The sequence below is a fragment of the Chrysoperla carnea genome, chromosome 5 (genome assembly GCF_905475395.1).
Source record: "Chrysoperla carnea chromosome 5, inChrCarn1.1, whole genome shotgun sequence".
In the NCBI taxonomy this organism is placed as follows: Eukaryota; Metazoa; Arthropoda; class Insecta; order Neuroptera; family Chrysopidae; genus Chrysoperla; species Chrysoperla carnea.
This window is the reverse complement of record NC_058341.1, coordinates 33,595,955-33,620,391: the sequence shown is the minus strand read 5'-3', so window position 1 is coordinate 33,620,391 and position 24,437 is coordinate 33,595,955. Positions and strand designations below refer to the sequence as shown.

The 24,437-nt window shown below is 28.8% G+C and overlaps 1 protein-coding gene across 3 annotated transcripts in view; it reads right to left on the bottom strand.

Moving 5' to 3' along the window:
• The window catches only part of LOC123300984 (cGMP-dependent protein kinase, isozyme 2 forms cD4/T1/T3A/T3B), a 228,382-nt gene that overhangs the window by 91,926 nt on the left and 112,019 nt on the right, over nucleotides 1-24,437 (bottom strand). Inside the window, exons 2-3 of one of the 3 annotated variants that reach the window (XM_044883683.1) lie at nucleotides 5,394-5,403; nucleotides 4,804-4,972 (exon numbers count right to left, since the gene is read on the bottom strand). In XM_044883683.1, coding sequence (XP_044739618.1) covers nucleotides 4,804-4,927 — 124 coding nt within the window. In that variant the 5' untranslated portion in view covers nucleotides 4,928-4,972; nucleotides 5,394-5,403. Of the gene's footprint in view, nucleotides 1-4,803; nucleotides 4,973-5,393; nucleotides 5,404-16,800; nucleotides 17,318-24,437 lie in introns of those variants that run through there. The other 2 variants (XM_044883682.1, XM_044883681.1) reach the window with 2 other exon arrangements.

Sequence of the window (24,437 nt, the reverse complement as noted above, 5' to 3'; positions counted from 1 at the left end):
TTACAGTTAAAAATAGCTCCAATTTATTGGTCTCTATATATAATTTGATAAACGACGCTTCGGGGCGAATTTCTTGAAGGGTGTTGCCCTTGGAAACACATCCTTTGCAGAGTTATAACCGAAGAGTAAGCGAAAGTTGGGGCTTTATAAGACAAGTACCCAAGGGCAACATCAATTTCAAAAACACTGACACTCAACAATCCAAAACTTTGGAAAATCTACTTCGTTCGCATTAATAAAATTCTTTCAGGAAAAGATAATTCATGCTACATGATGTAAGCTAAACGCGGGGGAGGGGGTGGAAATTGATCATAAATTAAGATCAGCAACTTTAAAAACCCGCTTAGGAGTATACTTATGTGGGCCAAATGAGAGGGAGGGGGTAACAAATTAAACATTTTGACTGAAAATTCGAAATCAGCAATCTCAAGATACCCCCTTATACATCATTAATAGTCTTAATTTGCTAAAAAAAAACCGTCTTTTTCCTTTTGAGAGTCTTTCATAAAGGTGTTTATTAATAAAAATATCTCCATATAAACTCCCTTCACTCCAATGGCTCGGGAACTGAAACTAAGTTCCGCTTTAAGCCATATAGCCTTTTTTAAGGATAATTTTCTGTAGCCAATGCAAAAAGATCCGTTTACTATACTATTTGCTTATCCATCCAATGGTTAGATAACAATTGGATGGCTAACAATTTCGATTATAGGTAAAGCTTATGCTAGGTACTAAAGATATTAAGAAATATAACTTCATGTAAATATAAGTGTTTTTGTCTATTACTGCTACTCATATTTCATTGTTTATTTTTTTCCAACTCTAGTGTACACATCAACAGATTCATTCAATAAAAAAAACGAAAACACTTATTTAAAAAAAAAAAAAAATTGTACATATGAAGGAGAAAAGAATAGGCGTGTGTGTAAGTGTGTACACGCGTGTGTTTTAAGTTTCATGATTTTTTTTTATAAATATATTATCTGCGGGCTTGTTGTCGGTGGAGATTATTAATAATAAACAATACCTACAGAACAACACACATACAAATATGAAACCAATTTGTCAACACTATATGATTAAATAATAAACATTATATAATAATAAAAATAATAATATGATCAACCGGTGTGTGCGGTGTGCAGCGCGGAGACGATGCGATGGAGATTATTATTTAATAATATTATTATAATATAATGTAATTTATTTTAATTTTGTTTTATGTAAACAGGAAATGATAATTTTTAAATAACGAATAGAAAAAAAATTTGATATTTTAATTTCAAATCAACTTAGTATACAAAATTCATAACTTAGTAATTCAGGGTTGGTTCGGCTTAATTTTATCCAACTCAATGAAGGTTTCAAGGCGTAGATATACAGTATACATGGATTAGCTGGAGGATTTTGTAAAGGTGGAAAGAAATCCCATCAATTGTTCAAATTATTTTTATACCATGTAATATACCACTAGTTTGATTTACATATAGGCATATAAACATCACAATGCATCTTAATGAGACGTATTATATACATGTGTTGGCCTCTGCAGACACACAACAGAAGAACTGTTGTATAGTTTAAAAGAGATTGAAGCCACGATACAAGTCACTTTTGCAATTTCATATAACATCTGTAATACCTCTTACTAAGATGCATTGCTTAACGCATGTACTCTGTCATACTCGAGATAGCTATATGCCTAGATGTAAATCGAACTAGTCGTATATCAAGGTATACTAAGTTTTGTTCCAAGTTTGTAACGCTTAAAAATATTGAGGCTACGAACAAAATTTTGGTATACGTGTTCATAAAATCACCTCGTTGGTCCATTTTCGGTTGCCCGTCCGTCCGTCTGTGAACACGATAACTCAGAAACGAAAAAGATATCAAGATGAAATTTTTATAGTGTACTCAGGACGTAAAAAGTGAGTCTAAGTTCAAAACGGCGGAGATTATCGTTTCGAAAATGTAACAGAGTCTGCTCGGATATCAAGACAGGAGAAGTTGTATTAATCATAAATTAAAAAATAAGCTAATATCACGATTAAAAAATATATTACTTTAAATCTATCATACAGCAAGCAACCTTGGACATATAAATAATTTCTTATCTGTCAATATCATATTGAATATTAATAATATTATGAAATTTAAATAAACTTGATATGATTCTTGTTATTTAATAAGCTTACCAATGCTTTTTTTAAACTTAGCCTTCTGTCACACGAGCATCAAAATTGACGAACGTTTTCAACTAACGTTTGAGGAATGCATTATTTTAAATAGATGTTCACATGGACTTTAATATATACACATTTGATAGTTCTATGTAACACTATCGGTCTCTTGAAACGATATTCACGGTCAAGGACGAAAATTGGTTTTCATCCAACTTCACTAGGTTTTTCATAAACACCACCCATCTTAAATCGTCGTTGTACCTTTTATTAATACCATGAATTGAATAAAAAATTATAAGCGATAAAGAAAAAATTTTTAATTTTAAGTGTTTTTCAATTTGATTAAAATAGTTCGACCTGTATACCTAAGTCTTGAGGTATCACTAGCCCAAATTAACTAACCGTGATTATTTTCTTTCGAGTTCGATACGACACTGATATATGCGAATGAATGGACTCAAGGGGTTAATGGAATATTTTTAAAAACATTAATTCAAATTATAAAATTTAATATATAACAACCTTTGTCACTGTTAAATGTATTTCAACAGGTAATTTGGCAGATATTTCTTTTGGCAAGTTTCTATAAAATTGTTAAAATGTCGTACTTTTTTTTAATATTTTTAGTAGAAGGAAATGTCATTAAGTTTATTTTTAGTTACACAAAATTAATGTTTTTTTAAGCATTCTAAATTTTTTTTTATGAATATAATCATCGAATTAGTTTTTAAATAGTTATAAGGGTAACAAATTGGATTTTATAGATAATAATCACTACACACAAAAAATTAAATTTGTTAATATTTCCCTATTTTGATCAATTTTTCAAAAAATCAAAATGCAACGTACTTTTTTTGGATAGCATAGACCTAACTTGCAATTTACAAACTCGGATAAAGAAAATTTTTTGAAGCGCATAATAGAACCTTCTATGAGCATTTATTAATAATTATATATTTTTCGTGCTCATAAATTTTAGAAAAAGTTTTTATTTATGCTTGAGAGTTAGAAAAATAGTTTGATTCGTTCAATCATTACACATCTAATCATCTTTAATGGAACCAATTATTTCTAAAGCAATCGCACCAATTGACCTAGAGTGGCTCTATAGAGACTTAGAAGACTTATGATCAGGCTTTTGTACATGCCCGCAATTTGCACCAGAAAATGTAATAATATTGGCTTAACTTTCCCTTGAACAACTCTAGATTGCTCGTCAATTGCTAGAACAAGTTCTCCATGTTTCATAATACAACCTAAACTCGGGTACAGAGAGGGGCAATCTAGAGCTGTTCAAGGGAAAGTTAAGCCAATATAATTACGTTTTTTGGTGTGGACTGCGGCCATATACAAGAGCCTGATAATAAATCGACTAACTCTCCATAAAGCTCTACAATAGACTCTAGTTCAAGTGATTCGATTGCCTAACACATTTTTTTTCTTTAAAATGTATATATTATGATTTTTTGCTTCAGCAAAACCAAATTACGTTTAATTTACGAAATAACATAACTACTTTTATAACAAAATTTTAAAAAGTAACATTCTATTTGAATAGATAATTTTAATTTGCATATTAAACACAACTATTATATACAACCATTGATTGCTTGTTTATAATAACGTAAGCCATAAAGTTTTATAAATGGCAATAAAAACCATTTCACAACCATTTTAGGTCAAAATTACGATTCAAATCAAAGAAATCTGTTTTGACTTTGCCTTCTTTTAAACGGTAAATTCATGCGTCATAAAATTATACTTTGTATTTTTTTATGAACCTCGAAGTACGTGACCATTGCCATGAAAGAAATTCCTCACATGAAAATTTTAATTTAATTTGACTGATATTATTTGTGGTCATACTAAAGCCTGTTTTATACATTTCGAATTGAAGTGTAAGTAAGAGTAGGCAGCAATTGCAGAATACAATACATCATACTGATCAATGCTAGAAGGACAGCTTCAAACTACTTAAATAGTTTTAAATGAATATACGTAGAAATAAAGCAGTTTGTTTTCCCTCGAAAAACGTGATGCCTTTTGATGAATCCAAAAACATCTTTTTTTAGCCACTGGTCTGTATGAATGTGAGTGTGTTATTAAATTGCACTGAAATATATACCACATCTCAGGAAAATCTCCTAAAGGGAAAGAAAATTCCACAAGAGTTCCAAATAAGACCATATCACTTTTTTATTATTCGCCCGCAATCTATTTTGCAAGTGGAAGTATATAAGTTATCGAATCAAATGACAAAAGCTTCCTCGTAAGCCTTACTATGCAAATTTAACAACGTGACTGTTATGGCTTTGTCGGGAAGTGTTTCGTTTCCGCGAATATAAGCAGACGAATGTTGACTGGTATCTCAATGCAAGTTAGCTTAACACTAGCTGTCTATTCGCAATGAAATTTACTACCACTGTGTAAATATAACTTAATTATTGTAAAATGTGATTCGGGCGATAGAAATGACTCACTCAATAATCAGTAAAAACAGCGGCAATCTTAAAGCACTCATAAAACAGATCAAAAATGGAAACTTATTTAATATTCAAGAAGACGCTTTTACAAACTAAAACAATATTTTCTATTAAGGAAAATATATTTTTGCACTTACCTTCCATGACATAAACAATACTCCCCACGTCTCCTTCTTTAATGATGAGACTACCAGCAGCATACTGTACTGGATACATACAGTCCACAATCTCGCGAATTTGTGTCATTTCTAAGTTCTTCATGAAATCATTGTCTAAAATAGCGGCCTTGATCAGCTCCCGTGATCTGTAAATAAAATAATTAATTAATTATACAATTTTTAGTTTAAGTTAATTATAATTTGAAACGTAATCTGGCTTTCTGTCTCAATTCTTCATTGGGAGTAGGATCGGCATAACTATTGTTGACAAAATTAGAATTATAAAAACTGTGGCAGTTAATTATAAATCCGCTAAGTACTGTTTGTAATGAAAAGATCGAAATATTTTTTACAACGAAGATTATGGCTACTTTGATTTCCTGTTTACTGTAATACTTCTGTAAATCGTAATTAATCGAAAAAAAATTTTTTTTTTTTAACTTGTTTCTGTAAAATTACACATGAAAACTATTTTTAAACAACTGACTTTGAAAAACATATTTTTCGATTACCGTAACTTCATGACAATGAAGACAATGAAACTATTACTAAGTATTAAAGTAATGAAATTCATTTCTACTGTAACCGCATGAAGTTCCTGCCATATCTTAAAGGAAATTCTTCGCATACGTCTTGGTCAAGGTTGTGATAAGGGAAATAACATATAAAATTAACTTTCTCAAGTAATCTTTTCTGTGGTTTAATATAAAAACTGTCGATTTATATTAATTTGGGTTAAATTTGAAATATCGCATTGTATTCAAGACGTTATTAGCGGAATAAGAACGGTTAACTATACATATTTCATTTTATGATTTTTTTGAATATACCTTAAACTTTTCTCTATCAGAAAAGGACAGTAAAGTACTCCAAAGAAATTAACGTAAGCGTAATTAATTAAAAAAAAAAAAACAGTCCTTAAAAGATTTAGTGCTTTTAACTAAAGAAATTTTTTTGCAGTTTCTTACAAGGTTCTATAAAGATTATAAAACTTCCAAAACCAAATAGAAATATGTTACCAATTAAAAGTACAGAGAGGCCCACACATCTAAAAAATGAAATCGTAAAAACACTCGTGAGTAGCAGAGCCCATTTAGAGATTCTTACTGTTATAATCTTTATTGGAATATGATTTTTGTCTTTTCTCAAAAAGATTACCTGTCTGCAAAAAAACTGTTAAAAAAGAAGATTTCCTTGCATAAAAAAGGAGGAAAAAGAATGGAAAAGTTTCCCACCCGGAAAGGCACATCCTTGACACCCAATTCATCAACCTATTTTCAATTCTCAAGCCTCGAAACTGAGAAAAAACATTATGTTGCGATATAAAAACAAAGAAGGGGATCTGGGAAGTACCAGTTTCCAACTCTGTAGCTTAATTTGAAGAAGCTGTGGGCATCCTTAAAAATCACAAAAAAATTGTATTTTGTGGTATAAAAAATAGAAGTAAGAGTACTGGTTAGTTGAAACACTAAGGCACCCTTTTGACATTACTCAATCTACATACCGAGTTGGAACCCACCGATTTTATAAGATAGGCTTACGTAATAACCAATCCAACATACTGAATTCCAGCTTATGTGAATAAAAGGGTTCCGGTGCATTTAAGTTTTGGATATACAACTTCTAATAAAAATGGGGATCCAATTTTGTTCCAACAGAAATGCGACATTAAAATATATTTCGAAGACTAGATAAAAATGGTGCTTGCTAAATGGTTAAACAAAATTGTTTATTTATCTGAGTACTTTTCTGAAATAGGACATTTGGAAAATATTCAAAAACTCAGATAAAAAATATATTTACAATAATATGCTTTTTTCCCAAATTTCTCTAAACCTAGGAAAGGACGCTTTCACAGCTATATAAGTATATTGAGAAATGCCAATATTTGAGCATTATCAAACATTTTATGAAGTGCTATTATTAAGTCCACTCTATCTACAGTGAATTTAATTGAAAGTTTTTGAATATAAAAATAATTTATGTAAAATCATATACATGCTTATGCATGATAGTAATACATTTAAGTAATATTAATGATGTTTCTTTTTTTAGATCTTGTCAATAAAATAAATAATATTTGTATACCGACTTTGAGGTGAACACATTACATTACTTGTATACATAATACAATATTAATATCTACAATAAACAGTTTGTATTCATAAAATATAATTATTTAAAAAAAAAAAAAATTAAATATTATAAAATGCATTTATGTAGAATAAATAAAATGAAGCAAAAAAAAAAAAGAAAAAATTTAAATGTATGTTAATGTACACTTCGAAACAAATAAAACGAATCAATATAGTCCTGATCATATACATATAATACAGTCAAAGTCAAATCTGGGTAAGTGAGAACTGGATAAGTGAGAAAACTCTATAAGTGAGAGTAATAGCCAGGACCCGTCATTTTAAGCTCCCAAAACCTCTATTAGCGAGAAACAGAAACCTCTGTAAGAGAGAGTCGTTTTTCCCTCATGGACCTCCGTAAGTGAGACTGCTACTTATCTATACCTCTATAAGCGGCAGTATATATATACATAATATATGTTGTGCATATTATGCACATAATTTTATCATATTACATATTTACTACATTCGTACTTGCTGTGACTTGTTATTGCTGCGCACCTTTATAAGAGAGAAACGCTAACCATGTACCTGCATTAGCCAGAAACTCGGGTTAGTGAGAAACCTCTATAAGCGAGAATGAGATTGTGCTCCCCTGAACTCTCGCTTATCCAGGTTTGACTGTACCAGCCTAATTATAAGATGTTTGCTAAATTTTCTTAATATGTTTTGTTCACTTTCTGCCGAGTATTGAAATACCAATCTCTTACTTTCAACCTCGGGTAATATTGTGGAATAAGTAAATTAGGTATATTGTAAATTTTAAGGGTTTAAACATTTGCGTGTTGAGAATGTTGGATGCAAAATTTCCTACTTCTTTATTCTTTCAATCTGAGACTATTTAAAACTAAGTAACATACTTTTTCAGCTCAAGTACTATAATTTATGTAGCATAGCTTTTTGTAGGATAAAATAGCTCTGAACAAGTTCAGAGCTACAATCTGAAGACACATGAGCTACTCTGAACAAGTTCAGAGCTACAATATCATCTTGTCAAGACAAGATGACATATTTTTGAAGCCAAATTCATATTCTTCATTACATAATATAATTTATAAGAAGTATACACTAAATGGCTGACTTCTTAGATTTAAATAATGCCAGGACTTCATCAAATGGGTAAAATAATGACAATTTCTGAAAAAACTTATAAGCGGAAATGCGTGCTTTTCTAGATACAAGGTGATGAAATTTTGGAAGAAAAAGAATAATTTGAATATTACCAAAATGACAGCTAATGAAAATTGGAAATTTGAATGAGTTAAGGATTCTTCTTTATTGAAGGTTTATGATGATAAATAACAATAACCAGCGGTGGAGAAGACGTTTCGAGAGAACAATCATTACCACCACTAACTTTATATCGCAAATACAATAATGTGATATAATGGCCCATTTTTGGGGCTTGATGTACCAAAATTTGAACTTTTCTAATTGATGCTAAAAGTTCAGCGTGTGACAAAAGTTTGGCAGGTGTGTTTGGTGTATTAGTATAAAGAGATGAATTCAAAGTAGAACTATCATAATTATTTCATCAGTGTGATTCCACTTTATTGAACAGAACGACATTTCTACTTGTTATTAAAACATGTTTGTGATTAAAACAATTTGTTTTCATACAATCGCGAATACAGAAGTTGTGTTTTCATATATGGAAATTTTTATTTAATGTAACGTAATTAGTATTCGAATTATGAGAGATTCTTAATAATTTATTTAAGTTCGGTGAATTAATTCATTTTGGGAATATTCACAATTTTGAAGAAATGCTCACTGAATGAGTTTTTAGATAGAATCTGATAATGGACAATGATAGGTTATGTAAACGGATTGAACTGACTATCCAGCCATCATGCATCGTAGCAAAAGCTAGAAAATCTGACATCCAAATAATTTACCACCTTACGATCTTTTTATAATTCAATGGCTTATGCTCAGGCTTTCATATTTCGAAAACTAATAAAATATCGAAATCTATTCAATTTCTAAGAGTACTTCATCACACTTATCGTTTTGTAAGAGTTGGAGTAGAAGCGCCGAAAAATTTAAACTTAATACTTTATAAACGAGACATTTCAGAATGGACGAAATGATTTTTGTATTTTTTATTCAATAATCTTCTTATTTGGATATCTCCAGAAAGTGGGAATTCTTACCGGTTATGGGCACCCCCGGTTATGCAAACTTTCGTTGACAAGACACTAAGGCACGGCCTTTACAGTTTACCCTATCAAACTTCCAGCCATTCTGGAATAACTATTATTATGCTCGGCCTTTGACCTGCCCCTTTGAATATATGAGATCAAATTACGAGAAAAAAATTTAAAATTAACCCTCAACCTACAAAAAAATAAAAACTGGCTAAAATCTAATTCCTTCTTATCAAGCAAGTTCCATGTTATTAAAAATAATTAAAATAGATAGATTGACATTCATATTTTTGGAACGCACTCTCATTTATTAAACACCAATTTTCAAATTTTTGGTTTTAATAAGCCAGCCACATAATAAAGATTCCAATACAAGACAGCAAAATTTTTGACAGGTAAATAGTTTTTTTAATTTATGGATTATGCATAACAAATTTTTGGAATTAATATGAAGACAGTACTTACAAATTTGTTTTATGTGATCTCTGACAATATGGATACAATAAAAATTTCTTTTTTAATATTATTTTACTTTTACTATTTCCATTTGTCTGGTATTTTCTTTTATTTGTCAGTCTATCCATGCGAAGTGATCAAATCTAGCTATGACTTGCATTATTTACAATTTTCCAACGTATGGGAGGTATATTTGCATGCTAACGTGTAAATAATTAAAAAAAAATTGTTATTGTTGATAGTATATGAAAATAATTTCACGAATAAATGAATCGTTCGGCAAAAAGCGTCTCCTTCCATTAAAATTTGGGAATTCTTATAAGTACAGTTGTTAGTACCTTCCAAACTATGCGCGTGGACTTTACTAATATACCTTGTTGCAAATGAATAATTAGAGCAGAAATAGGCTTTTTTTCCACTAAGAATAATGATTAACCACAATATGTAGTCCTCCTGCGTTTATCTTCAGTCTTGATGAATTCAATTTTAGTATTATTTTGTAAAAATGTTTAAAGAACCTCGCCCATTTAATTAAGCATCATGGGGCGAAGTGAAGTTGTTCGCCAGCTGTTGACAGTTAAACGAAGTTGCAATATTAATAAGTAACATTTCTTTTGAAATGTAAATTTCATTTGTTGATTACTTGAAAGTTGATTTATTGTTTCTAAATCCTACACTAAAGTTTTTAATAGCATTGATATAAAAAAATTGCGAATATTTAATTAATTGGAAACAAATAAAACTTTAAAGTGTAGACAAGACATCAATTTTAAAATAGGATTCTGAAGATAACAGTATGTAAAATGATTGATAATATCTATTTCTAATTGATAATTTACTAATGCAGGAAGCTCATGATTTACGAATACTCAGGGTATCATTGTGGACGTATCAATCGGTCCAGCCTGTGATAAGCATTCTGCATTACTCTAGCTTGATATAAACTTGCATCTCATGGTAGTTCTTATGGTAGATATACATTTTCTTAATATGATACTTAAATCGATGATACTCAGCAATATTGGTGAAGATAGCATTCAGACCCAGAGAAAATATATCAAACTTTTAAAATGCTATAATCCCTACGAGCTTAGTACGAATTCTAAATATTTATTGCATTTTTAAGAGATTTGTAAACAAAATTACATGAAAGTTCGTAACTGGTAAGCTGTGTGGCTTTTAGTAAAAACTATCTTGTACAAAACCATCACAAGTTTAGTGGGTTACTCCTTTCTTGCCTTTGCAACGAACGTATCAATGAGCCACCTCATTGATTCAAGGGAATAAATTTTTAGCAATAAATTTGGAAAAAGTTAGAGCAAATTATTTTATTGTTTTATAAAAAGCGCTATTGACATGGGCATTGAATGTCAAAGGAGTAAATATTTCAAATATTTACGGAAAATATGAGTAGACATGTCATAACGGCATAAAGTGTTTTATATTATATGCATATTAAATATTATATGGCTGTGAAAATAACGGCATTGTCTCTAATCTCTCTTGAATAACTCTATCCCTGTCGTAGTTTCTGGCGATTGGCGATGATCGCGAACACCCACACATAAAAATCACTTTTTTTTATTTAAAAAATGTGTTATTTTAACGAAATTGTAACAATTAATTATTCGTTTATATTGCAAAAACGTGATAATTAACTGTTAAAATATATTTTAATGTACTGCCAATACCGATAAGGTATTTTGGCTTCTACTCAAATTGTTCAAATAAAAAAGCCTGCCATATATTTCTTACATATTTGTAAGCATATATATATGATTTTCTACCCGATGCATCTTCGAAAAAATGTGGTTAAAGTTATATTCCATGATACGGAATCTTAAAAATTACTAACATTCACAATCACATAACAATTTATTAAAAACAGGTCAAGTTAGTAAAAAATTACAATACTAAAAAGAATAAAAAATCAAACTACAAGACAAACACACAGCTGTAGTCGGTAATCGGTATGTTCGCGGCTGACATTCAAGAATACATTATTTGAATCAACCTACAATTAAAAATGAATTATAATTAATAATTTGCATGTTATTTATATATCTAGATAGTAGTTTTTTAGTTGCATTATTAGTTTTCTATATTTATATCAAGACATTCAACATTTTATTTTGTTATTTACAATAATTAAGTGGAAAGGTAATTTAAACATTGAATAATGTTTTTGTTGTGGGGAATTACCAGGCACGTTTACGTGGGTTCGACAGACTACGACTTCTTCGTTAAAAACATAAAGTACTAACTTTTACCCGCAGTTTTTACCTTAAAGGTGACATTAAAATGAGAAAGGGTACAAATTGTATCTTTCATGTTTTACGAAATGTCAAACTTCTTCGATTGATTTATACAGGTATCAAATAATCAGTTTTCAATTTTGTTTAAATGTAAAAAGTATGTCTAATAACCTTGGTTGAACAGATGGCCATATATTGTAACTCCTTCACCCTCTTTTTTGAAATGTCAAAAAATAAATTGAAAAAAAATATATCTTTATAAATTAAAGCTCATGTGTTATTCTGATTTATGAGCTATATCATTTCCAAGTTTCATTCAAATACATTCAGCAGTTTTTTCGTGAAAGCGTAACAAACAAACAACCTTACTTTCACATTTAAAATATAAAGGCATTTGCAGGCTTTTAACTTTGTTATCCTTGGACCAATTGACTTTAAGAATCAGATAAATGAACTAACCCCATTCGTTGAGACCATAATTATTTCTCCGATAGTGCAAGTATGAAAAAAAAAGCCCTACGGTAGCCTTTTACTTGATATGCTATTCTATACAAATTTTTAAATCCAGTTGATATCTAAGCATGCTTATGTCTACCATATTGACAGCTCAACGTCATTAGTGGCTTTTCCAATAGGCTTGGAAAGTTTTACTCTAAATTAGTTGTAACTTGATAAAAGAAGAACCAACGTTACAAGATGTGTATTCTAATTTTGAATAGCCAAGGGTAATGGCAAAAACCAGAAAATAAATAAGAAAAAAAATGAAATAATTATTGATGTTACAAACAGATTTTGAACTTTGAATTATGAATTAATTTAAAGTTATTAAGAAACAATTTAATAATAAAATTTTACACAGAAGTATTTAATATATTGAACAATAAATAAAATAATAATAACATTGATTCTGACTGATATTATACAAATGGAATATAAATGCCTCTCTATACAGGATGGTTTAAAAAAAAGTAGATATTCGTGTTTGTATTTCGAAAACTGAAAGACACAAGAAAAAATTTGAAAATACATATCAGCTCAGTTTTGTGGGGAATGAATATGTAGTATTCAGTTTTTCATACGGGGACGTTCAAACAGAGATCAACTTTGTTTTTTAAGGTCGGCGTTTGTTTGAATAGAACTATATATTTTTGGAGCAGATTCTTGTTCAATAACGTAAAAACAAATTTTGTTCGTGGGCATCAGTTTTTGATAGGTTTGATTTTGAGATTTAGCTTAAAATCCTATACGATAAGCTTTTGTTTCGAGAAATACTGGATATATTTCGAAATATGCCCACCTAATCGTCAATTGAGCTAGATGTTTATGTTTTGGATCCTAATTACTGTTAATAATCCAAAGACACGAAAAACTATTTCATTTTGCTGCAAAAAAAGTTTATAACGTATCATTCTTGTGATTTTCTGAAGAGGAACGTACTCCCTTTGGAAAAATAGAGAAAATTACAAAAAACTTTTCGTTTGTTAATTTTTACCTAAAAAAATACGAAAATGGGTTTAATTTAACGATTTAAAGAGCAATTTTTGAGTTTTTTAGATATTACCAAAATTTTTATTATAGGTTCTTATTACCCAAAATAATTCAACGACATCAAAACCTGATTTTGTGCTCTATGATGGATTGAAAAGTTATCTCCGAGACATCATCAAAACACCCGATTTTTTGTTCAGTTATGAAAATTTATCGAGTCACATCTGAATCATCTGTATATACATTTAATCGATATTAAAATATTTATTTTTAAGTCTGTTAGTTAAGGTTACTAAAAATAATCTAAATGTCATCATTTTATTTTTAATGTTATTGACAACATTTAAAATTATATTAATATTATTGATCTACTAATGATTTATACTGATTCACTCACATCATTATTTCCATGTGAAATATATGTTCGTGCAGTATTTATTCAAGATAATACTTTTAGGCTGTTATGTACAAATTTTAACATTCTTTGATTGACGTGAAACTGTATAACTTTTTTTGAAAATTCTCTTAAATATTCATTGGCGGAGAAAAAATTTATCAAGAAAAGCGGTTTTTCAGATAAGAATGGATAAAGTTACAATTAAATTTCAAGCACTGCGATTATACTCTTTACTCTATCGATTTGAAATTTGGATATGTTATAGGTATTCATATTTTACCTGCCCTGGGTATTGGGTACGCCAATGAAAGAATATTTCACGCCAATCAAATTCATATAAGTTTCACCTGAAGAAATATATCCGGGTAGCTATCTCGCAATACCATTTTAATCGTTATCTCCTTCAATTCCCAAAGCCATTCCACCAACGCTATAGTTTTTGAGATACAAAAAGACGTACACAGCTGAGAACGAAGCTAATTTTTTGTTTGTTATTAGAGCCCTCCATAGCCAACCTGGATCAGATTGACTAAACGTTCCTAAGGAAAGAATACCAAATTCAGTTATCTTATTTTTGTGTGCATTACTCAGAAAAATATTAAAAATTGCAATACTTATAGTTTCCATAAAAAAATATAATAGACATTATTAAAATGCAGAAAAATAGTAATTCTAATCGATGAAACCTGATTATAAAAATTAAAAATATTTATTAGAGGTAAATATTTACTGAATAATTTCTTGGCATTTTTAATAAATAAACGTAAGAACTATAATTAAAATAATATTAAAAAAAATTAAATAATTATTATTATAAAATCATTTGTTTATTTATAGATAGAAAATGTTGTATTTATAAATTATTAATTATTATTAAAAATACTTTTAATAACTAGTTAATTTAATAAATAAATACTTATAATTTTAATATTATAATAATAAAACCTACTAATTATTATTTTATTAACAGCATTTTTATTAATGAATAATAAAATTATACTTATAGATTTAAAAAAAATTATGTTTATATCTATATTTTTAAAAGAAGTAAACAATAACCTTGATTTTGAATGATTATGCAATGCAGGCACTTCTTAATGCCTAAAACCATCGTTTCTCGTCTTCTTAAATGTCATGACCCCCCAAAATAATTTAAAATTGTAGAATAACCTCAAAAATGAATGGCATTTTCATAAAAATGTTTCAAAATAAATAAGAGATACGTTGCCTGAATAACAAAATTTTATTGGATTTATGTGATCAAGTGAATCGTATTCATTTTCTCTCACTATATACCTCACTCACTTCATCGTGATTCATCCATTCAAAATCTTAAGTTGGGTAAATCAAGCGGGACTATTGAAAGTTCATCTAAATTACTATTCACCTACGGCTATGCGAACGCTTATTGGCCAGTGTGAAGTTTTAGTACTACATTATATTAATTGATTTTAAAAGGTACTATGAAAATTCTTTTCCTTAGTTCTCAATTTTTGGCAGCTTATTTAAAGTGTTTTCAAGTTAAAATTTTAAAGACACTTTTCAACCTACAAATTCTCAAAATAACAATATTTGTACAGATTCTTATTTTTATAGAAAAACTTTTTATAGAAATAATTTTTATCTACAAAATTTTTCATTCTGCTTTTAAAAATATTAGTCAGAAATGTTTAAAAAAATCAGGATGTATAACAGATTTGCTGACAGAATAAATCAAACCACAGACCTATGCCTGGCCGATAGATAGTATTCAAGTATCAACCTCAGACCTGGATTTTACCTGGTTGGTGATAAGTTTTTAACTGGTAAAGTTAAAAACGTTAGTTGTAGGTTTAATGTAACATTATCGATAAACAGGTTTTATAGTATTAAATATAATTTATTATAAATTCTGTCAGTTAATGCAATAATAATTAATTAATAACAAAATGCATAAATAAGGATTCAAAAATATATTTATATACGTTCGCTTGCCGATAATCACGATTGCATTCAAGTATAAGACTCTAATTTATTATGACTTGTTCCGGCTTATATGATGATGGATTACTTAAGCGATAACCTTTGATTATTATTTTGTAATCAATTTTTATCATTACTCATGTTTGACGTGCTAAAAAAATTAACAAACATCGCGAAAGATAATAAAGACTATCGTAAGCAATATATCAGGCAAGATAAGCAATAATAATACAAGCAATGTTTCAAGCAAGATTCATACCCAATTGTAAGAATAATAATAAATATTATGGAAGCAGGAAGCGAACAAACGACAATAATTCATCGCGTAGTTAATGAAAATAACTCTTGAGATAATTTTGATGGATTAAAATAATTTTTTAACTTGATAGATTTTTAAAAGGGTCAGATAAATTTTAAAAGCATAAAGATAATTGAAAAGCCTAGAAGCCTAAGATGCGTTGAAGCCTTACATAGCGACTTTTACAGTCGGGGCCAATTAAAATCTAAACCGACTCATATCAGCCCAATAATTCGCCTCGACTGTTTAAGATGTAAACTTCTGAACTTGTTTCTTTCTTTTCAGATTTTATTTAACGCAGACGGGTTATATATTTATTTTGATTTATTTTATTTTAGACTGTTAAGTGTCCTAGCACTAAAAAAATCCTCTTATTTTAACTATATTAAAACTTTAAAAGCCTATTTACAATTCCGTATTAAATTTGAACATATGTATATTTTTCTAATCCATTTAAATTTCCTTTTATTTTGATACCATACTCGATGATACCATTATTCTTTACCCGACTGCCAAGGAGTTATGAGTAGTATAATATAAATATTTATTATCTATGGTTAGGAGACAAATATTACTTAAGGAACGCCAGCTGTTTGTACTCCATATAATTGCGGAATTAATTTTCAAACATAGTTCTTTGGTTTTATTTCGTATTTTAGATTGCAGCATTTTCAGATGTAAGGAGCAGCCCTTACATATGGGTGCATCGTCCGGGAAACGGAAAATCAAATTCTGATAATCTTGTTTCCACATTCGGTCACATTCAATCATGAAATTATTTTTTCTAAATGTGATAATTTCCTTAGTACTTAAAACAAATTAAATAATATCTTACCTTTGTGTTTTCGGTATTTTAACAATTTGGAATTCACCATTAGCACCATTTATTTGACTTAAAGGTTCCGCACTAATAGCTTGTCGCTTAATACGCGGCTCAGCCACTGGTATCACTCGAGTATTTTCAACACCTGGTAACAGTCCCGTACTTCCACCGACCCAAAACTCTTCTGGTATATTATTATTATTTGAATTACGTTGTTGTGTTATAATTTGTTGGGTCAATGGTCGTACAACTTGTCGAAACTTATCAATTTCATTACGTAAATGTCGAATTAACGCATCTTTTTCATCTAATTCACGTTCTAATAGCACAATCATTTCATCACGACGTTTTAATTCCTCGTTACGATCATGTAACATTTGCTTTAAATGCGATACAGTTGATGCCATTTCGATATCTTCTTCTGGCATTTGTGGATGATTATCTGATGAGGAATCTATGGGTGCTTCTTGGTCTGGTGGTGTGGAATAATAATAAAAACGTTGCATTAAACTTGATATATAATTAAATATATTCATTTATTTATAGTTTAACGATACCGTAAAGTCTTGATTTAATTATTTTAGGTAAAGTTTATCATTTTATATTCAAAAAATATCCGGGCTCATCCATTTTACACAAAATTCTTTTTGATAAAAGTTTTTTTATATTTTCACTAGAAACATTTAAAATTAGTAAAAACAATTTTTATGAGAAAAGTTTTTTGATTTTTCTACTACTTGTTATACGAGGTTTCCAAAAATCCTGCATAATGAATTTTATTCAACCAAAAATAATAGTTTTAATAATTCAGAATAAAGCTTCTACCTTTTGAAAAAACTAAAAAAAGGTAGGCGGAAATCGAACCGTTTGCCATTCAAATCTAGATTCTTTAACTATATATTGCAAAAGTGCTATCTTTGTTACATAAGGCCAGCAAGTACATTTTTTGCAATTATTTATTAATATTATCAATTCTCTTGTTATTTTAGAGTTCTTTTTAGTAAGTTTTGTTTTTAAATTTTATCAAGGCTCTACACAACGCGTTGCTAACGTCCGAATTTGTAGGGAATGGAATTTTATTATCACTTCAAAATTTTAGTGCTACTTATTTAGCCCTTTCCAAAGTACTATGAATGCTCCTAATGAATTTTGTTTCACGGTGGGTTTATTTTAATTATTAGGGAAAACATTCTTCTGATCATCTCGATCAAAAGTCGCAATGGGCCCAAAATCAAGAATGGACTGTTTCCTGATATTTTGAAACCCAATGTTCAATGTTTGAAACTCATACAATACTTTGAGATTATTGATAAGGAAATTGAGGAAAATGTTTTCCCAAAGTTTCCAAAATTCTCTGGGAATCAATGATCCCATTATGAACATACTTTATAGTTTGTTGTAGTTAATTAATAACTCAAAAAATTATCGTTGTTAAATTTTTTTTTATTTTAAGTTTAAAATAATTTTTAATACAATTTGTGTTATATGAATGTTTATGAAAAAGAATGGTATCATTGCTTAGAGACTTTCGTTGCTTGAAAACAATTTGAAAGTACATTTTGTTAGCAAAGGTCTGTGATATTTAAATATGTGATATACTCCGAAATTTCTTCTCATTGAGTAAGGAACAAAAATATGCAACAATCAAAACGTTATCACAAAATAAATACTAAATATGGGAAATTAATTATTGTTTTAAATAAATTTTTGACAATTATTGTGAAAATAAATCGAAATTTTAAGAATTATTATAACGATATCTAATCAATATGTCAATAATCAATAATAATATAAATGAATCATGTGAATTTATTTAAATCAATTCACAAGATCATAACCTCACAAAATGTGTAATAAGGTAGACTGATTTAATTATAACATGTTTTAATATATGGAAACTTGTCGCGTGATGGGTCAGAATTAAATTATGGTAAAATATAATTAAACAAATGACTTTAATTTACATGTAATTATTAACACGCTTTTATTACTGTTATTTTTTTTTCATGGAGGTCTAATTCATTCCAGAGAGTTGGTGTCAAGGCCAGAAGAGGGGCAAAGTAGTGATAGTAGAAACAGTAGTCTGATAACACCTATCTAGACTTTTTATACCAACCCCTAATTTTCGCCCCCTCCCCCTCATAACTTCTTCCACCCTCTGACATCGGTTTGGTCCCTCTTCTAAATTCTTGGAGACTATTAAACCTATACATCTTCTTTGAGAAATACATGACAGATAGTAGATAGTTTGTCAATTCGATGGCTAGATATTTGGGTTTGCGAGAACGTACTGCGAGACGGTGAAAAGTTGCAATATCCTCTAGATTCATGATAAATGACTGAGTTATCATCGAGTGAATCATTACTCATCGACTGGATCATAGTTCGAAACTAGTAAAGATTGTTAGCAAAACCAAGCAAAAGATGTAAAATAAGAAAAAACTTGACTACTTAACAACATAAATAAGAGACGATAGATTATATGTTATGTCAATTTTCGGAAAATCGGAATAGGGTATAATCCTATTGTCGAATTGTCCATATTAACCATAAAAATATAAAACTAGACTTGATACCATGACAAAATTTGAAAGTGAAGTTAAAATTGATTAAAAAACGAAGTTATAAGCAATCAAAGATTGCATTCGAAGATTGCTCATCTCCTTTTAGCAAAACAAAGTTTATGTAATCTCTATGGCGATATCATCGCATGACGCCACTAGTGGATATCTTCCTCTTTGTTTAATTAGGAATTTTAGATGTTTATATCTTACAAACTAGTAATGGTTTAAAAAAAAGAGAATTCTTCATCTGAAATGATAAAAAAAATTTAGTACAATCCTCTTGACTTTCGGAAGCGTTTATATTTTTAGACAAAGTTATTTAGGCAAATTAGAAGAGACGACAGAAATAGACATCGGAAAAATGAAGACTTTTGCTAAAATCTGAAATATTTCTAAACAAAACTTTTAAAAAAACATTTTGTTTTTAACAAAAGGTTTCATTGCTGAAATGATGTCTGTCAACCCAACCTTACCTATTCCGCTTCATTCAATAAAAGACGAAATAAATTTAAAAACAATTTTTTTTACCTCCAGTAATTTGTGACAGGCTTCATTTGTTTTACGTCAAAAATGATGTTAATGTAATTACTTTTTTTTTTACAATAATAAAGTTTTTGTACAATTTTCGTACAGAGGTACCGACTGTACTTTTAGGATAATTAAAATCTTGAATTTGAGGTAGGTGTGGTTGTATTTAATAAATTAATAAAAATAAAACAACTTTCAAATACGAATAAAAAAATTTTATGTAAAAAAATTGAATAAAAAATGGATAATAAATCCAATATTTATTATACTAACGTATTCGGACCATACTTTATGTAATAATGCGGTTCAATTAAAATTTTTATCTTTAATTATTATGTTGATATTTTGATAAATACCCGATTTAATATCCAAAATATATTAAAATAGATCGTGTGAAAAAATTAATCTCGCGGGCTTTATTAAGGTGTTTGTTTCCCTACAGTATTAAAATAAAGTTTTGGTTTATTGCACGATACATTCATATAAACCAAATACATGCTTTGTAGCCAAATAATGTGTTATTTTTAGCTTTACAATACCACGGAACTACAAAAATATATAATATATTGTGTGCAAGTGATGCTTATAAATTTGATTATATAGATATCTTTCTTTAATCATCAATACTCTAACTACAATTCATATAACATCAGTTTCTCTAACCGGAGCTTGCAATATTTCTCTTATGCTCAGATCAGAACTTTACTTCAGTTTCATTCTAATTGTCCATGATAAGATATAATCATGAATCACAGAGTATTTGTCCCAGTAAACAATAATAATAAAGCTAAAAATCTCATGACAAATGAAGCAGTAAAAGATTGATTATATAATTAATTTTCAAAAGAATACCACAATTTGATAAAAATAATTATATTAAAAATCAATTAATAATCAATAACACCAAGTGTGAGGAGACCTCCGTCAACTATTATTAAAATGTTATTATCACAATTATTATTCATCAACACAATGAAACAATGGAGAGAAGACTATAACATTATAATATTTTAGACAAGGTTTAATTTAGAATAACAACAAAATATCAAACACCACATTTTGAATTGCATAACATAATGTGTATTAATTCTATAATTAAAGAGTATGCATTTAATTATTATAAAGTGTTTTAACCGACTTCAACAATCAATAAGGCTCTCATTTATCAATATTTAGTTGGTAAATTAAAAGATCGGTGTATATTCGTGCAAAGCTGCTTCTATGGAGCGCCTTTCCAACACCGATGGGGTACACAATCGAGTAATGGATAAAAAAGTCGAAGGAACATTCTGCATTTTATACCTGTGGAACTTCAATCAATTGCCTTAATTAATATTGAATTGTGTAAGAGAAAATAGTTTTATTAATTTGGACACACTTTATTAGCAGTGGAATTCTTAAGAAACGCATAATTGGAGAAGAAAAATGATGATGACCTGAGGTAAAACCCTTGCAAATATATCCTTTGAGTATGAAACCGGATCTGTATGAAATACTGTATGTTCATTCATATAATGTTTTGATCATGGGATTTCACAATTGGAATTTTGAACCAAATTTTTTACACCGTGTTCTGTTATTGACTGCAGCAAACCCAGCTTACCAAAATAAGCTTATCAAGAGCAACAAAAAAACTCTTTTCAAAATTTGGATCTGAGGCCTAATTTGGGAAATACGGGTTTGTTCATTCAGTGAATATCATCCGATACCCAATGATTATCAGTAGATATTAGTAAATTTCACTGAAAAATGGAAGGGATTTTAAAACAAGTATAAAATGATTAAATTGGATGTGGATAAATTATCCCACTTTTTATATTTTTATTATATGTTTTTTTTCATAATTATTTTAGTATTTCTTTTATGTCGATTCTCCTATTCATTGATCTAAGGTCTCTTTCATTTTTGTTATCGTACAAGACTAAAGAACAAATGATTTTTATATTTATATTGTATATTTTATTTTAAATTATAAACAAAAATATACATAAATTAAAAGAATAATTAATTAATTATCATTTTAATGAAGTTATTTAATATAATGTTTAATTATGTTTATTACTATGTTAAAAATAATAATATTTACGTCAAATAATTTGCAGTTAAATACTTGAATACTTAATAAACGATTTATTGCGCATGTGCGTGTACTTATTAAATAATTATTTATTACGATGTTCTAAGTTCATAATACGATTGTCTAGGACGGAATTAATTATAGAGAACCTTTAAAAATTTAATTACCCTGTTTTTACTAGAAGGTTATAACATAAACTAACACATTTTGTAGTCCATGAGTTATAAAGAGGTGTTATAAGTTTGATGTCTTTGAAAGTCTATGCATCTTTAATATTGAAGCTCTCAAATCGATGAATCTAGTTTATTTATCAATTAATCAGTCTTGCACAGATCTTTTGTTTCATATCGATTCTCAGTACAGTTTGTGAAAAATATGCCCATTTTGGTAAAACACTGACTTTGATAGTTAATTTCTCAAAGACCGTACATAGAATAGATAAGAATTTTTCAAAAAGGATATAGTTAATCTCTATCCCTATATATTATACATGTAAAAGAAAGGATGTTTGTTTGTTAGTTTGTTACGCTTTCACGCAAAAACTAACGAAGGGATTTGAATGAAACTGTACAACAATATAGCTCATATATAAGAATAACACATGAGCTATAATTTATAAAGATGTATTAAAAAAATAACAATTAATCTGACATTTTACTGCTCCATCTATGACCATCACTTTGAACCATAAATTATTAAAGATTTCTGTAAAAATTTAAAATAATAAATGTCAAACAATTCTTACTTAAAAAAATTGAAAACTATGCATATATTTTAGTTCAGAAAACAATCCCTTCGAATCTCATAAAAAGGGGAATAAGTGAGATCAAGAGAGGAGAAGGCTATAAACCACAGTGAAGCGGGCGGGTATCAAGCTAGCTGATAAATAAAATTTTAAATTTTTGGTATCATTTCCATTTTTACGGTATCGAAGTACCTTAAGTGCTAAAATTTAATTATTATCATACGGAAATGGCATATTATAAACTCATTTTTTATACATTATTGTTTTAGATATATTTGGTTATAAAATTATCATACAATAAAAGATTTGCTTTGTACACCGCAAAAAAAAAGTGAAAACAAACAATTGACTAAGTTAATTGTTGATATACCATGCATAGACAGTGGTAATTACTCAATCACATTACTTATATATCACACATACATAACTGAAAATCCCTTAAAAAAAATGTTTCAAACAAAAGTTATCTATTGTTTTTGATAAGGATCATTTTTTACTTTTAAAGTTTCGTTCTCTAACGGTTTACAAGATTGAAGACCCAATTGACTTATGTTGCTCATTTACGAATTTGACCTCACTTTTTACGTTCTGAGCACGGTGTAAAAATTTCAGCTAGATATCTTTTTTCATTTTGAGTTATCCTTATAAATATTATCAAAGATAATAGATGAGAATTCTAGGATATTTAGAAATAAATTTCGATTTTTGCCCCAATTTCCTAGATCAGTTTTTTGTACGTGCAGTTCGCCACCAAAACTGATCTAGGAAATGGGGGCGAAAATTGAAGTTGATTTTGAGTTATCGTGTTCACAGATTGACGGTCGGACGGCGGACGGACAAACGAAAAGGACTAATTAGATGATTTTATGAACACCTACACCAAGATTTTTTCATAGTAACAATATTTTTAAGCGTAGCAAACTTGGGACTAAACTTAGTATACCTTGGTATATTTCATATACATGGTATAAAAATTATTCTTAAATTCTTAGAAACGGTTGATAATTTAAGCAACACGTTTTAATTTATGAAATACATGAATCTAAAACATTTAAATTAATTTTATGATGTATAATATGCTAAATGAATATTATTATAATTGATGTCGTGTTCCTTTGATGACTAATTTACAGAGGTCATAAATTATAATTAGTTGTCAAGCTAAATACACTTGCTTTAAGTTATGTTTTTGCAAAATATTTTGTGTATTTTCAAATATTAGATAATAAATAATAAGTAAAAAAAATTGCAATTATCTGCTTTAATTTACTTTCATTTTAAATCTCATTCAAAATCTCTTACAGACAATTTAATTTAATAAATTGTGCAATTTTCGTTTTTAATTAAAATTTTGTTTTCTGTCAAATTTTTTATTTAACACTTCAAAAGATTTTATATCGTTTATATTTTCACTGTGAAAATACTCTTGCTTTGCATTCAGCACTAGCTCCTGAAATATTTAATTTTACATCGTCTTTTAGTTTTTGCAATGAATAACTTCCCCGTCTAAATTAACCAAGACGACCCATTTGGGCTTTGGTGCTGTAATGCTCTCACCCATAAGAATTTGTCGTTTTTATTTTTGAAACAATAATTCATCTTCCTTTTAAATGAATTTGAAGCATTTTCATCTTTCTGATCATCTTGCTCTACGCTTTATCTCGCTAAAATCATCCTTTCTAGATAATTTAAGGCAGTTGTCGGTAAAATAAAAAACCTATCTTTGCATTGCTCT